At 44.6% G+C, this 13,262-nt stretch overlaps 1 protein-coding gene across 1 annotated transcript in view; it reads left to right on the top strand.

The window, feature by feature from the left end:
- LOC128301162 (acid sphingomyelinase-like phosphodiesterase 3a) overlaps positions 1 to 12,463 on the top strand; it is a 45,334-nt gene extending 32,871 nt beyond the window's left edge. The window contains exons 7-10 of the mRNA XM_053037510.1: positions 6,604 to 6,802; positions 6,925 to 7,034; positions 7,131 to 7,309; positions 10,805 to 12,463. Of these exons, the coding sequence (XP_052893470.1) occupies positions 6,604 to 6,802; positions 6,925 to 7,034; positions 7,131 to 7,309; positions 10,805 to 11,387 (1,071 nt within the window). The 3' untranslated portion in view covers positions 11,388 to 12,463. The remainder of the gene's footprint in view (positions 1 to 6,603; positions 6,803 to 6,924; positions 7,035 to 7,130; positions 7,310 to 10,804) is intronic.
- Positions 12,464 to 13,262: the final 799 nt, after the last annotated feature.

Below are 13,262 nucleotides of genomic sequence, written 5' to 3'. Positions count from 1 at the left end.
GAATGGAAGGAAAATTAAAATTAATTAAAAAAGTCCCGCAGCAAAGTTGCCCGCTTGGCGCTGGGGGAACTTTGGGTGAGCGTGTGAAGCTGGCACGATTCGGAGTGTAATCTTTTTCGCGCTGTTTACAGTGTAACAAACAGAGCAGAGCAGCATTTGCTTTCTTTTTTTTCCCATCCCCCTAGCGCAATCCATCCATCCCGACCGGGCAAACGTCCAAGCCGAAACATTGCTCCTTTTGGTAGAGAGATCCGGTTCCAGCGGTCTTGATTGGTGGTGGTGGTGATGGTGTTGTACCTTTTTGCCAAGACACAAGCGTACAATGGTGTTGCCAAGGATCACGAGAAATCCCTTCTTAACTGCTGTTCGTGCTTTGGGGTTGGAGCTTTTTTCCCTCCATCTCTCTCTCTCCATTCCCTCCGATGCTTTCTGCTGTCGAATCAGAAGCGTTTGTGATCTTCGCCCGGCATCGCGGGAGCTAGATTTTGCTCATTAAAGCGAATCGTTTAATACCCGACTCGCGGTGTATGTGCACATTCTGTACGTTTAGGTCACTGCCGATGGCGTTTTAAAAATATGGTCCCCAGTACACATTCTAAATTCATTACAAAACACAGCCCACACGGTGTTGCTAGAAAACTGTAACGGTGCGCGAAAGTTAACAGGTATCGAAGCAAAAAAAAACCTACAACAGATTCCCGAGCTACCGATGATATTCTCTTCCCAAAATCCCGTCCATTATCCACACGGTTGTTAATCTCTTGGTTAATGAAGTTTTCCAAATTTTGTTGTGTATTTTTTTTTTCTCCATTTCGCCGTGTCTACTGTTTGCCAACTTGCGACCCCGGTCTGCCATTATGCTGCGTATGATCGTGTACGCGGCCCTTTTGATTCTTCTCGGGTTTTGATGCTACGGGTTTTTTTTTCTTGTTGGGCGCATTTTTAAATCAGTTCCAGCCGCTTGCTCATCGCAGCACACAAAAAGAAAGAATCGCAAAAGGTAGGTCGCCCTGGCCGCAGGCTAATGGTTAAGAAATGTTTCTTAATCTGTTGCCCAAAGTCTGTCCCCTCCACCCGCCGCAATGAAGAGACTCGTAGGGGGAAGTGATTTTTTCCTCCCCAGCCTGCTTTGCGCACCTTCAAGATTCGCTTTTAATGAGGTAGGCGTGGGCAAGATATTAAAGATAGAACGGAGCAGGATTTATCAACTAAAGCACCCTCGATGACTGCTTCATTTTTCGCAAACCCAGATGCAGACGACAAGCACAGTTTGAGAAAATGTGCGTAATGATGATCTCGGCAGCAGGTAATGATGACGCAAAGTTAAGCCAAAGGTGCTAACGGTGTGAACTGAGAGCTGGCCGGCGAAGGATAGGGGCGACTACTAAAGGGTACCATTAGGGAAAGTCGTTAATTATGGCACATAGACACGAGCTGAAGGGGATTTAGTGATGCAACTTAGGCCGGAGATTTAAGCAGAAATCTAGTTTATTTAAGCCAACAAAAATTGTCTTTCCCACTTTCCCAGTTCCTTCGGACAGGACTTCACACCACGAAACAGTCGAACGAAAGCACTGAGTTAACTGTAAAACTTATCTGCTCGGAACGTTCCGGGTTAGCTTAATGATGAGTGTAGCCGGTTCGCAATTCTCGCAACGCGTTAATCACACCCGCAAATGGTTGCGCGAAAAGGATGGACACACGGACAAAGATTAATTCCCCCCTCCCCCCCCGCCTTTTCCTTCCCCGCAAAACCTTTTAATGGCTCTCGCTGCCATTTGCTGTCAAGCAGGTATCAGGCGGCGCAAAAGCGATGCTGATTAAACCAAAACTTTCCCATTATCCCATGCATATGCTGGCTGTCACCCTTTTAACGACACCACCACGCGCGTCCGTGTGAATCGTTCATTTTGTGCAAATATTTATTCCGCTCTGTGTGTGCGTGCGAGTGCGTGTATATGTGTGTGTTTTAAGCACTAAGAGGGTATCTGAAGCGCTGTCACTAATTGGGCTTTGATCTTTGGTGCGTTTTGCGAGAAAGCGGGTTCACACCCATGCTCCCATGCTTATCATTTGGTTACTTTGTGCTGTTCGGATGAGTGGAAACAGGGGAATGTGAGTGTGTGAGCAGCTGGGGTGAGAAGCAGCGGGGCAATTTTGATAGTACCCAAACCCCATGTCCGCGCGTTCGCTCGGTGGACATATGCTGTAATTTAGAACCAGCCCACTAGCCGCCCAGTTTTGGGCAAATATTATTCCAGCCGGAGTCGCGATCGCGGGCTGTGGTCGTGAAAAACGGTCGTGAGCAGGTGAGGCTGGTCGTGGAAAACCAAACATACATAATTAGCGGACAAAACGGTCGTGCACACCCGTTTCGAAGCGTGCCAAAGCTTATCGGAATGAGTTTCTACCTATAGCGCTGTGTCAGGTGAAACGTTTGACACTTTCAATTCCTCGGTTAAGTGTGAAAGTTTAGCATTGGCCGAATGCGACCTATCTAACCGGCAAAACTGGGCTTTCGATAGGGTGCCATCATTTATTCCTCTCATTTCTAGTAGTTAACTTTAATCAGGTTTTGCCGCGTGTTTATCTGGCAGCGAATGATCAACAGGAAGTAGAGAGCATTTGCCCTACCCTCAAAATGTATTAACTTTTTTGTTTATGAAATGATTAAGTTAAAAACGATTTAGATGTCTCTACAGTTTTATTAAAACCAAATTCAACTGATTTACTTTCACAAAATGTTTTTTCGGACAAGATTAACAGCAAAATGCCTAAAAGTATGCAATAATCGAACATGTACACAAATTGGTCGATTTGAACTAATGTGCCTTAAGTTACAATACAGTTAAACTGTAATGTAACTGTTTCAACGGCATACAATTCGGTATCGCAACTCGTTACATTACGTTTACAGTAATGTTGCAAAATTTCCACTGATTACTAACGCTCCATAAAATATTGCCTTCGATAATCTTTAGTCGTTATACCCAGCAGCAGTTGTCTCTCAGTTGACTAGCATTCAGAGGAAATGTGTTCATTGAACCGTTCCAATTAATAACGCAATCAATAAGACCTTTAAAACATCACACTCAGCTTGCGGAAACGGTAGACTGTTTGTGGAAAATGACATCGCACTTCCCAAAGAACAGTCATCATGCATAATGGTTCCTTCGGGGGCAACGAGCATGTTTTGTTATTTGCAGGAGGATCCTTTAGCCAAACTTTTGCCACGGCGAACGAACCAGCAAGACAAGTTATGCTAAGGTTTGGCCACCCCCGGAAGGCAAGTTTACGGACCCGCGGACTAAACTTTATCCACCTTCTTCAGCCGGCAAATCGAACGGTGTGGGTCGCTGTGCCGATAAATGAGCGAAATGCGCGACCGCTTCCGACGTCGCCGCGAGCTCGAAACGAAGATGAAACTTTTCAAGTGACATTGCAGACGTCGCTAGTGGCAAAGAGGACACGTTCAGACTGTGAGCAGCAAAAGTCGAAACGACGGTGTGTTTGTGTGTGGGCGCTCCCTATCCGCGTCACGCTGTCACAAATGGAGTGAACTTTCCTCTTCCGGCCAATCGAAACCATCGCCAGCCGGGTGACTAAATGATGCTGGAAAATGTTCGCCCCACTTTCCATCACTTTCGCAGTCGTTATCGCTCGTGCTGGTTTCGTTTTTTTTGTGTTGTTGCTTACACTCTTTTTTGTTTGCACTGGTGAGTGTTGTTTTCAGTATTCACGCAGCAGCATCGATCGCATCACAAATCTGTTTGTTTTGAAACCCCCCTTTGCCATGGCGCAAAGTTTCTTCCTCGAGAGGGTTGGAAATATAATTTAGCCTCCAGTTCCCAATCTACAATCTGCTTCCATCCAATGACCAGGCGACGGGTTTGCCTGGAAACTGGAAATAATCAGCATCCTGCCCGTAAGCTGTCCGGTGCAGCTGATAAAATTAAAACTAAATTAAAAATCGATTAACGCCGCTATTAATGCGCAGCAACTCACGGAACGGTGCGGTACTACTTTATGTAGCTTCTTTGCAGTGCTGTCAGTGTTAGTGGTAAAGACGAGCCAGATCGGGCAAAGTTTCCTGTTGAACGCGTTCAACTTTACGTCGGTTTGGAAAAGAAAGCTTTGAGGGACGTTTTTCATACCCCGTTCAGTCGCATTCTTTGAGATAATTGCCAACGGAAGCAGCTGAGTTTTACTTGCCATTATGCAGCGATAAGATAATGGGAATCATTTGCAACACGTTAGGAAGGAAATTTATGTTCAACTGATGAGCAATGCAAAGCAAGCTAAAAGAGATCGATTGAATTAATTAAAATATCTTGCAGAAGAAGCTGCGGCTCAATTCTAATCCTTGTAGAAATATGAACACTTTAAGCAGAGACACAACAACAAAACAGTGGAAAAGCAAAAACTTAATTGAATTCATTGCATTTGAAGCAAAACAATAAAGTATCTTATTAAACATGAAAAACCGGTTTATACATGATCGGCGGTGCTCCTAAACAGCACCCAAAGTATCACCCGAATCACCCTGTACCATGCTTCATCGAATCAAACGATTCCGCACAATCTTCATAATCATCAATCAGCTCGAACGGATGCAATTCAGCAACCGAACGAGCCATGGTCAGGCGATCGAAACGAAAATAAATTCAACCTAACCGAAACTAAGCGCCAAGAATCAGCGCTTCGATACACTATTTATTCGATTCGGTTATTGCACGTAGCAATCACGATCGGGTCATTGGTCATAAGAAGCCACCAATCGTAGTCATCGTCATGGTTCTGGTCCCTTGTAGCGAAACGATGGTAGATAGGAAAGCAGAAGAAAACAAAAGCAAAACACTGATGCTGGAATTGATTTACGAGGCAATCTGTGGGATCACAATTCGGCAATCCGTTTATCCGGCACGATTGATTGAATCCATTCGTTCAGTGCTGCTTAAGTCTGAAATATGTTTGGTCCATCGGCTTATCGAAATCCATGCTCATTGATGATTTATTAAGCGTTGTGGAAAAGATGTATTTTAAATTACAAAAGACGAAACAAGAACAGGGTTTTGCTATTGGAAGAAACAAAGTGAGCATGTAAATGAACTTGAACAACAAAGTGCTGTATGAAATTACTCGCTTGATGTTGTCAACTACCTACTTAACAGGCTTACGGTTGCTCATTTACGGTTTTTCTACTCTATTTCGTCAGTTTTTATCAGCTTTGGAATGAGTGTTTCTTTTGGGCAACTAACAACGTCACATGACAAGGCGCCTCCATTACAAAATCGCCATACGGTACGGACATAATGGCGGAATAATAACAATTTATTTTTACACACACCATCCCATTCTTCATGACTCCAAGGAGCAAGTCCTTGGGACAGTTTCAATTTATGTTCCATTATTTGCGATCTCCAAACGGATGAATAATTGAATCTGCGCTTCGGTTTTGCGGTGGTAAGCCGGATCACAAATGCTAACGGTGTCTGTTGCCGTACCAATCACCTGCCCTGATGGATGGGTAGGCAGGGTGCAGCGAGGTTGGTTTGTTGGCTCGTGGGGAATTTCCCAGAGATTTACATCTTACATGCATTAACAATTCAACCGCTTGTCACAAGTGTGGCGAGACTGTGTAAGCTCACACAGCCACACCAGGGGGAAGGAGATGCCCTCACGCTAAGACCAGGCTAACAGTTTGATATGTAAAGCTTGCGAGAGCTTATAAGGTGCGGGAAGTTTGTGGGTGTCCGTTTGTGTGCGAGAGCGAGCGTGTGTGTGTGTTTGTGTGTTGGGGTATTTTTGTTTGAGTAGGACAGCTGCTTCTTCAAATCAATATCGAAATCTCTAGCCGGCAAATCACATTAACTGGAAACGGTCGGGCGACCGGTGCCAGCAGATATAGGCGGTGTGATGTTCAGAAAGGAGGAGGATGTCACCAATGCCACCGCCGTCGTACGAACCATTCTATAATTCATCATACCCCTGTCGAACGGAACGGCCAATCTTTCGAATCCATTAGTCATACCGTCGCTTTCTCGAAGGGCACTTTAGAGAGCATCGTTCGGATGACTTCCCATTTCAGGTGCTTTTTTATTCAATTTCCCAGCAGCTTAGAACTGAGTAGGAACCAATTTCGGAAAGCTCTCTATCCGGAGAAAGGAGAAGAAAAAAACAGACACAAGACGTTCATAGCTACGCACCTGGCTTTTAACCTGCCGGCCACCGGCTGTGGTTTTATGACGATTTTATGAGAATCAATATCCACCCCGAGATTGTGGTTCGGTTTATATGGCGATCCGACTCGAAACTTAACAGGCTGGTGATTTGATAGGTTGGTCCTGGCCGCCCTGATCCAATCAACCGGTCTCATCTAGCAATCTGGCGAACACAAGTGGTTCAGCATCTTTTATGCTCCGGGGACAAACTTTTACCACTGTCATACGGTCAAGAGTTGGGGCGTAGGCGCACAATTGGGCGTCTTAAGTTTTATGAACCATAATTGAATTTTTGATACGGCAACGTTTTGTTTTTCGTTTTGTTTTTTTTTCCACTGGAATTATGCCTAATCGAATCTCGCATCACGTTCTTCTGGCACAGGTATATATCGTAGGACACATACCACCGGGCTCGGACGAGCGCCACATTGGCCACACGATCCCGTTCGGGCATTCCAGCTTCACCGAGAAGAACAACGTGCGCTACCTGCGGCTGGTGAAGCGATACTCATCGATCATTCAGGGACAGTTCTTTGGACACCTCCATTCGGACTCGTTCCGAGTGGTTTATAACGAAGTTGGTAAGTTGGTGCACGAATTTCTCCGGCATTACGTTGCGTATTTACCAGCGTTTCCAGCCCCTATCTGCTGGGAAGCACTATTTATTTGAGCTTATTATTTTATCTTCCTCCGGGGCACGCAGGCAAACCCGTCTCCTGGATGATGATCGCACCATCGATAAGCCCACGGAGAAGCAGCGAGTCCAACAATCCCGCCATGCGGCTGTACAAATTCGACACCGATACAGGGCAGGTAGGCATCGGGGGCTTAGCTTCCACCAGACTGTATCTACCATAAGCAATAAACATAAATTCTTATTCTCTCACCCTGGCTGCTCGCACATCCCAGGTCTTAGACTACACGCAGTACTATCTAGATTTAGAGTCGGCGAACAAGCTGGAGGAAGCCGTGTGGCAGCCTGAGTACAACCTTACCACCTACTACTACGGTCTGAGCGAGGTGTCATCGTTGGCCCTCCACAATTTGGCCGATCGCTTCAACAACGCGGACGATGCGCAGTTCATGAAGTAAGTCGTATTTTAGCTCCACTTTATTGGTGACTTTTCGGGGAATTTCGAAGAATGTTTGTGCATGTTTTTTCCCCCTCTTTTTGTTTCGGCTTCCGGGCCGTTAAAATACCGTTCATCCTGGCTTATATTTGCTCAAGATTTCCGATTGCATAAACAACGGATCGCGGCAGTGGAGGATCAATCCCGTTGGAGGCTCAGGGCGGAATTATAGTTGAGGCCTTTAATTTTAAAAACGATGAAGGAGGGAGGGGGGGAGGGGTCATTGGGGGCTTTTAGCATTTGATAACTAAAAAGCTAGGTCAAGTTGTTGTGTTGAAAGAGTTCTGTTGCGTAGCCCTGTAACCGCTTGTATGCGCTAAGAAGAAGCATAACGCCACTACTTGGATCACATTTTTTACAATTTACGTACATATACGATTCCTGATTTGTACAACGCCTTCTACGATTTTCGACCAAGGTACAGTTTTCAATCGGTTTACTTCTTCGGTAACAATCAGAGAAATTTCTTAGAAACCTGTTTCGCTCATGTTGATGTTTTAGGCGATGAACAGAAAAAATGGTTAATTTCTGTGGTGAGCTTTTACTTACGCAAGTGAAAACAAGCATGGTTTCTATTCTAGCATCCAACGGCAGGATTATTTACCAACAGATGAAAAATATGAAAATCTTGAGATCGAAAATCCCGTTTAAGAAATAGAATACATGAATTGGTTGAAGTAAAAGGGATATAAGGGTTCACGTGGCGGTTTGATGGTGTATTTTTTTGGGGCCCCCAACACGATGAGGCCCTACGCGACCGCCTACCCCGCCTACCGTTTGATCCGCCGCAGGATCGCGGGATTTCCGGATGAGACAAAGTTTCGTGTAATCTTTCCGTTCCCGCACCACAAAAGGAAATTCCCCGCGTGCCATCTGCCGTGGGGTGGAGCGTGTCATAAAACAATGTCAGAAAACGACAAATTCCCCCGAAGGATCAAACGGTCGGCGCAGTCAGCCGTGAGAGCTTTGCACTATTTTTAGTTAATCCCATTTACGATTCCAATATTTTATCCCGCATCCCGCCGCTGTCTTGCTGGGCTTTGTAAACCGTGTGTCCGTGCGACTGTGTGGGCGCGACTTTCGTAAACAGAACACGGCCAGTGACACGACCTTGTTTCCTGGTGCATGTGTGGGTTTGCTGTGCCCAAGGTTCGGAACGGAAAATCCTTTCCTCTTTGCCAGAAGATGGGCTTATCGTCGCGAACGATCGAACTTTAGCACGGTTGGCTTCCGGGACGTTTACACCGCTCTAGCGAATGTGTATTTCGTTGTTTGCTGGTGACCTTAGCTTTTGTCAGTTACATTGCGAGGTAAAGTTTGGCTGTGGGTTTTTGCGTGCGGCTTACCTTGTAACGTGCCTTGCTTACGACTTTTTCCCTGCGTGGTCTAGGCCAAGCTTCCGTTGGCCATTGAACTGTGTTGGTGTGTGAGGTTTGAAGTGGCAAGGGAAAATCTCTCACACAACACAACAAAGTAGGGTTGGGGGGGGGGGGGGGAACAGGCCCAGAATGAGAATAAGTAAGGAAGCGGAAGGGAAAGAAATCACATCGAATCGATTCTTGAAACCCTGGTGGGGTTTTTTTTTTTCTCCCGGAGACTAGAACAGGGAAAGGACGCAAACATTACTTCTTGTGCGCCGCAAAACCCAATGACTGGAAGGCTTCGTGAAAAGAAATCCTCAACTACATTCCATTATCTATCCTGCGCGAGTGTATATGTGCGTGTGCAAGGGTGGCCACTATCGGTATTTCTATTTACTTTGTGGGATCTGCCGACAACCACAAGGCATGGCATGGCAAAGGAAAAAAAATGAAAATACCATTCCCCAAAACCACCGTCATCGAACCGTTCTTGCAGAAAAAGCCGGAGACATGAATACCTCTACTTGGCTCCGCTTCTTCCATCTCGACAAGTTTCACATGCAAGTGTGTGGTCGCATAAAGGAGCAATTTTGGGATTTGTTATGGCTTATTCAGATTCAAATCTCCCGCACTTTTTTTTTGTTGCGCCCATCCCAGTCCAATCCAATCCCGCTTTCTTGCGATCATCTCACGGCCGGCATGGAACGATGTGGAAGGCTGGATGAAATAATCTAGCATTTTATTTGTATCATTCATCCACGCCTCGATGTCCACATGTATTTGCTTTCGTGGGTCCCCTTGCCGGAAATCTGCCTTCCGAACCCTTTTAGACATCCGGCACAACATCTGGAAGGCCGGCGACCGGTGGAAAGTTTTCGGATCGGCTTACATATCTCGCAATCGATGGGCGTTGCCTGCTTGGTTACACTAGCGCCAACACTCGTCCGGAATCTTGTCCCATCCTTGCTTATCTGTGCGGGCAGTGATTGAAGTTTGAATCCCTCCCGTTTTCCACTGACTCCTCACCCGGTTCGCATATTTCATACTAACGCAACTCACAAACAAGGATGGCGTTTTCCATCCAACCGAGCACGAACATGTCATTGCCGGTGTTAGTTTTCAGTCCCTGTGAACCATTGGCACACAGGCCAGGGTGTACATCGGGACAGGCGAGTAAAGTTCCGACCGCTCCGTTAAGAAAGCTCTCTCGCACGGCCTTCCTCGAAAAGAAACGAGCGGAAAAGTGTCGACCGGAAAACCGCCATACCGCCGCTTTTCCGTTTCCTCTTTCACGCGATGGGGATGCGTGCGGATGACAAGCCGTGTAGATAGCATCGCACTGAAGATGGATAGAAGAATGTGTGTGTGTGTGTGTGTGTGTGTGTGTGTTTGTGGGCAAGAGGGAAAAGCGAAGGAGTTAACAATAATCTTTCTTGTGTGAAATCAGAAAACTTTTTCAAAAGCACACTGCCCATGAGTTGGGTTGTCATTTGCAGCAAATCGTTAGACGTTTGGGTAAGCTTTCGTAGCTGAGTTGCTCTCCTTCAAATGGAATTTAATATATATCATCATTTTCTTGTCCAGAGTTTTTTTGTGTTGCTCTTTACATCAAGTTGGCTTTGGAATGTGTTTTCTCCAAGCGGGTTTGGATGTATTTTGAAGAAGAATTAGATCTAGGAGTTAGAAAATGCAAAGTTTTGCTCATAAGAGACAAATACTGGATGGGCTCAAGCGCCATCGCACTAGCAAGCAAGGGTTATCTTCTTCTGTATGCAAGCTGTCTGTATACTGTACAGTGTCTGAGGAACTTTGGTTCATCAGAGGACCTTTGGCTAAGCTTTGTTCGGCCTTTCGGCTTCTGTAAGTCACTTTTATCGTAAGCTAGTTCATGGTGAGATTTTGTGTCAGTATAAGGTTGGATCATTTCAAGATATACTTACTGTTAAAGGTAAATTGTTCAAGGTGCCTCACAGAAATCGCCACGTCTTTAAAGAAGCATTGAGGTTTTATTTTTAATTCCTGCGCAATCTTATCAATTTGCAGTTTATTACTAATTAATTTCACTTATTGCTCTCATATCTTATTCCAATAGGTACTACCGGGCGAATTCCGTGCGCCACGCTACCAGCACCTGCGAAGGTGTCTGCCTGCTCAACCACTACTGTGCCATTACCAGGCTGGACTATCGCGAGTTTCGCAGCTGCCTGGAAACGGCGGCCAAAGCGATGGCATCGAAAAACGGCAGCCCAGCTGGACCGTTTGTATCGGCCTTCGCCTTCCATCGATTGCTCATGGCCGTTCTGCCGGCCCTGCTGATGATTATGCTCGTGTGGAGCAGCTCTGTGTCGATGGAAGTGGTCCAGCATGCATTCGGCAGTGTGTACGAAGTCGTGCCTCGCTCAACCGCCTGTATCGCTTTGTGCGGGCACACTGCAGTAGGATGGTTGATGGCGATTGGTCACGGCATCAGAATGGTACCATCCGTGTGGGCCGGCTGCAAAGCTTCATCTCTACTGTTAGTAAGTGCATTTCTCTGTTTTTTCGTGTGTATGTCTCAGCGTCATGAGGGAGAGAGTGTTTCAAGTAGAATGAAACGTAAATTAAGAGCTTCTTTAAACCCGACAAGGGTTGATTGCGCGAGTAAAGGTGCCGTACGCGCGGGAGGCTTAACTTAAGTTGTTTATCGCATTGGGTTTTCTTGAGCACTTTAATTTCATGTTATATCAATTCTTTGTTTTATCACTTCAGTGAATATGATCCTGTTAGGAGGAATACAGATGCGTGTTACATTATAGCAGAAGCGAAAGTCTAGTAAAAAGAAAACAAATGAATGTGATACATAATAAAACAGAGAGAAACATAACAAAGGTCGCGTATTGCAGTAATCGTAAAAGCCAAATTCAATTGTTTGGCTTTGAAATATGTTGAATGGGAAAATTTACAACAAGCTTAGCTAAAATGTTTTATTGCGAATTCGGCCGTCGCTCACAAGTCGCACCCACGATGAATTATTTGCATTCGCAGGCAAACCGAGCAAACGAGCAAATGCTTTGTTTCCAGCTAAAGAAGGGAATTAGCGCTTTGGACAAAACAAAACAAGCACGACCCCTTAAACAACTGTTTACATTCCTTCCCATTGTGTACATACACCAGAGACTAAGCCATCCCGGGCAATGTTTTGTTTTACGAACTGATTACGCACTGATTATGAATGTTACGCTCTACTCTCTACACATACAAATAGCAAAGAATACAGGTCGATGATGGAAGAAGTGTGTGAGTTTGTGTTTAGAAGCCATGCGTTTAAGTTACTGATACATTTCGATGTTTCATTGTTTTCTTTGGCGGACCCGATTTATGCTTCTCCTTTTAATGTGTAAAAAATTGGATAAAACCACGAAGAGAAGAGACGCGAAACAGCAGCTAAGCGCTAAGAAGAATCGTGTGGACGGTGTTTGAAAGTAAAATATGGCCATTATTAGCAAAAATATGTCTCAGCGTAATGCAACCACTAAAAAGGAAGAACGGTACGGCAGAAGTTATACGCTCGTCAAGCGACACGCATACACTTAGGTAAAGCCAAATTTTTCTAGTGCTTTGAGCGAACAGCGCGAAGCGAACCGGGCAAAGCAAAAACATCGCGGTTTACATCGCATACGTTTCCCATTTTCATCCAACTTAAATGTAAAAAACAAAACAAACAAACAAAAAAACAAATCGCAAAATAAACAAACCACAAACACACACGAAACACTCAAACGCTCCTCTGCTCACTGTCTGCTGTGGTGGCACAGCAGCAAACAGGAAAACTCTAATAAATATTTTAAAACATCCCATTAGTAAACTAGTTAAAACCCCAGCGAAATAATCATACTGTGAGAGAGGAATGAAAATTAATGACATAGAAAAAAAACCCAGCATGCAAGCAAGAAAAGGACGTGAGCAGGGAATGTGACAAAATATAAAAGTGTGTAAAATGTGAAACAACTTACATCGCAGCTGAAACGGATTCGATTGGTAGCCATGGGAAAAACGCCATGGTGAACAACAGATTCGGAAAAAAACCAAATATATAAATACATACTGGAAAACGATCCAATGAAGATGATTAAAGCGAACAGCGGATTGCATTGCAGGCTAAGCAAGTTAAAAGGGAAAATGACACAAAACACAAAAACTGAATAAAGTGTACATGTTTTTAAATAAAAGTGACAAATAAACACAATGTTTTGTGTAACCGTACGCTTGATTGATGAGAGAAAAGAAATTGTGCATGGTAAGTTTTTTTGCTTTTTTATCTCTCCTTTTCAAGTTTCTAGTATTGGTGTTCTGTCATTTATATTAATAAAACAAAATGCTTCTATTATTGCTTTTATTTCGTTTCTCGGGATCATTTTTTTAGTTTTTCAATTTGTGTCGTTTTATATGGTAAAATTGTATTTCCGTATGGGTTTGATCATCGGTATTGGGTTTGAGCAGTGCTGGTACAAAATTGAGATGTTGAGGTATTAGCATGTAATCACTCAAAATTTCTCATTATTTCAAGCTAA

Source organism: Anopheles moucheti, chromosome 3 (genome assembly GCF_943734755.1).
Source record: "Anopheles moucheti chromosome 3, idAnoMoucSN_F20_07, whole genome shotgun sequence".
Classification (NCBI taxonomy): Eukaryota; Metazoa; Arthropoda; class Insecta; order Diptera; family Culicidae; genus Anopheles; species Anopheles moucheti.
This window is presented reverse-complemented; position numbering and strand designations above follow the sequence as displayed.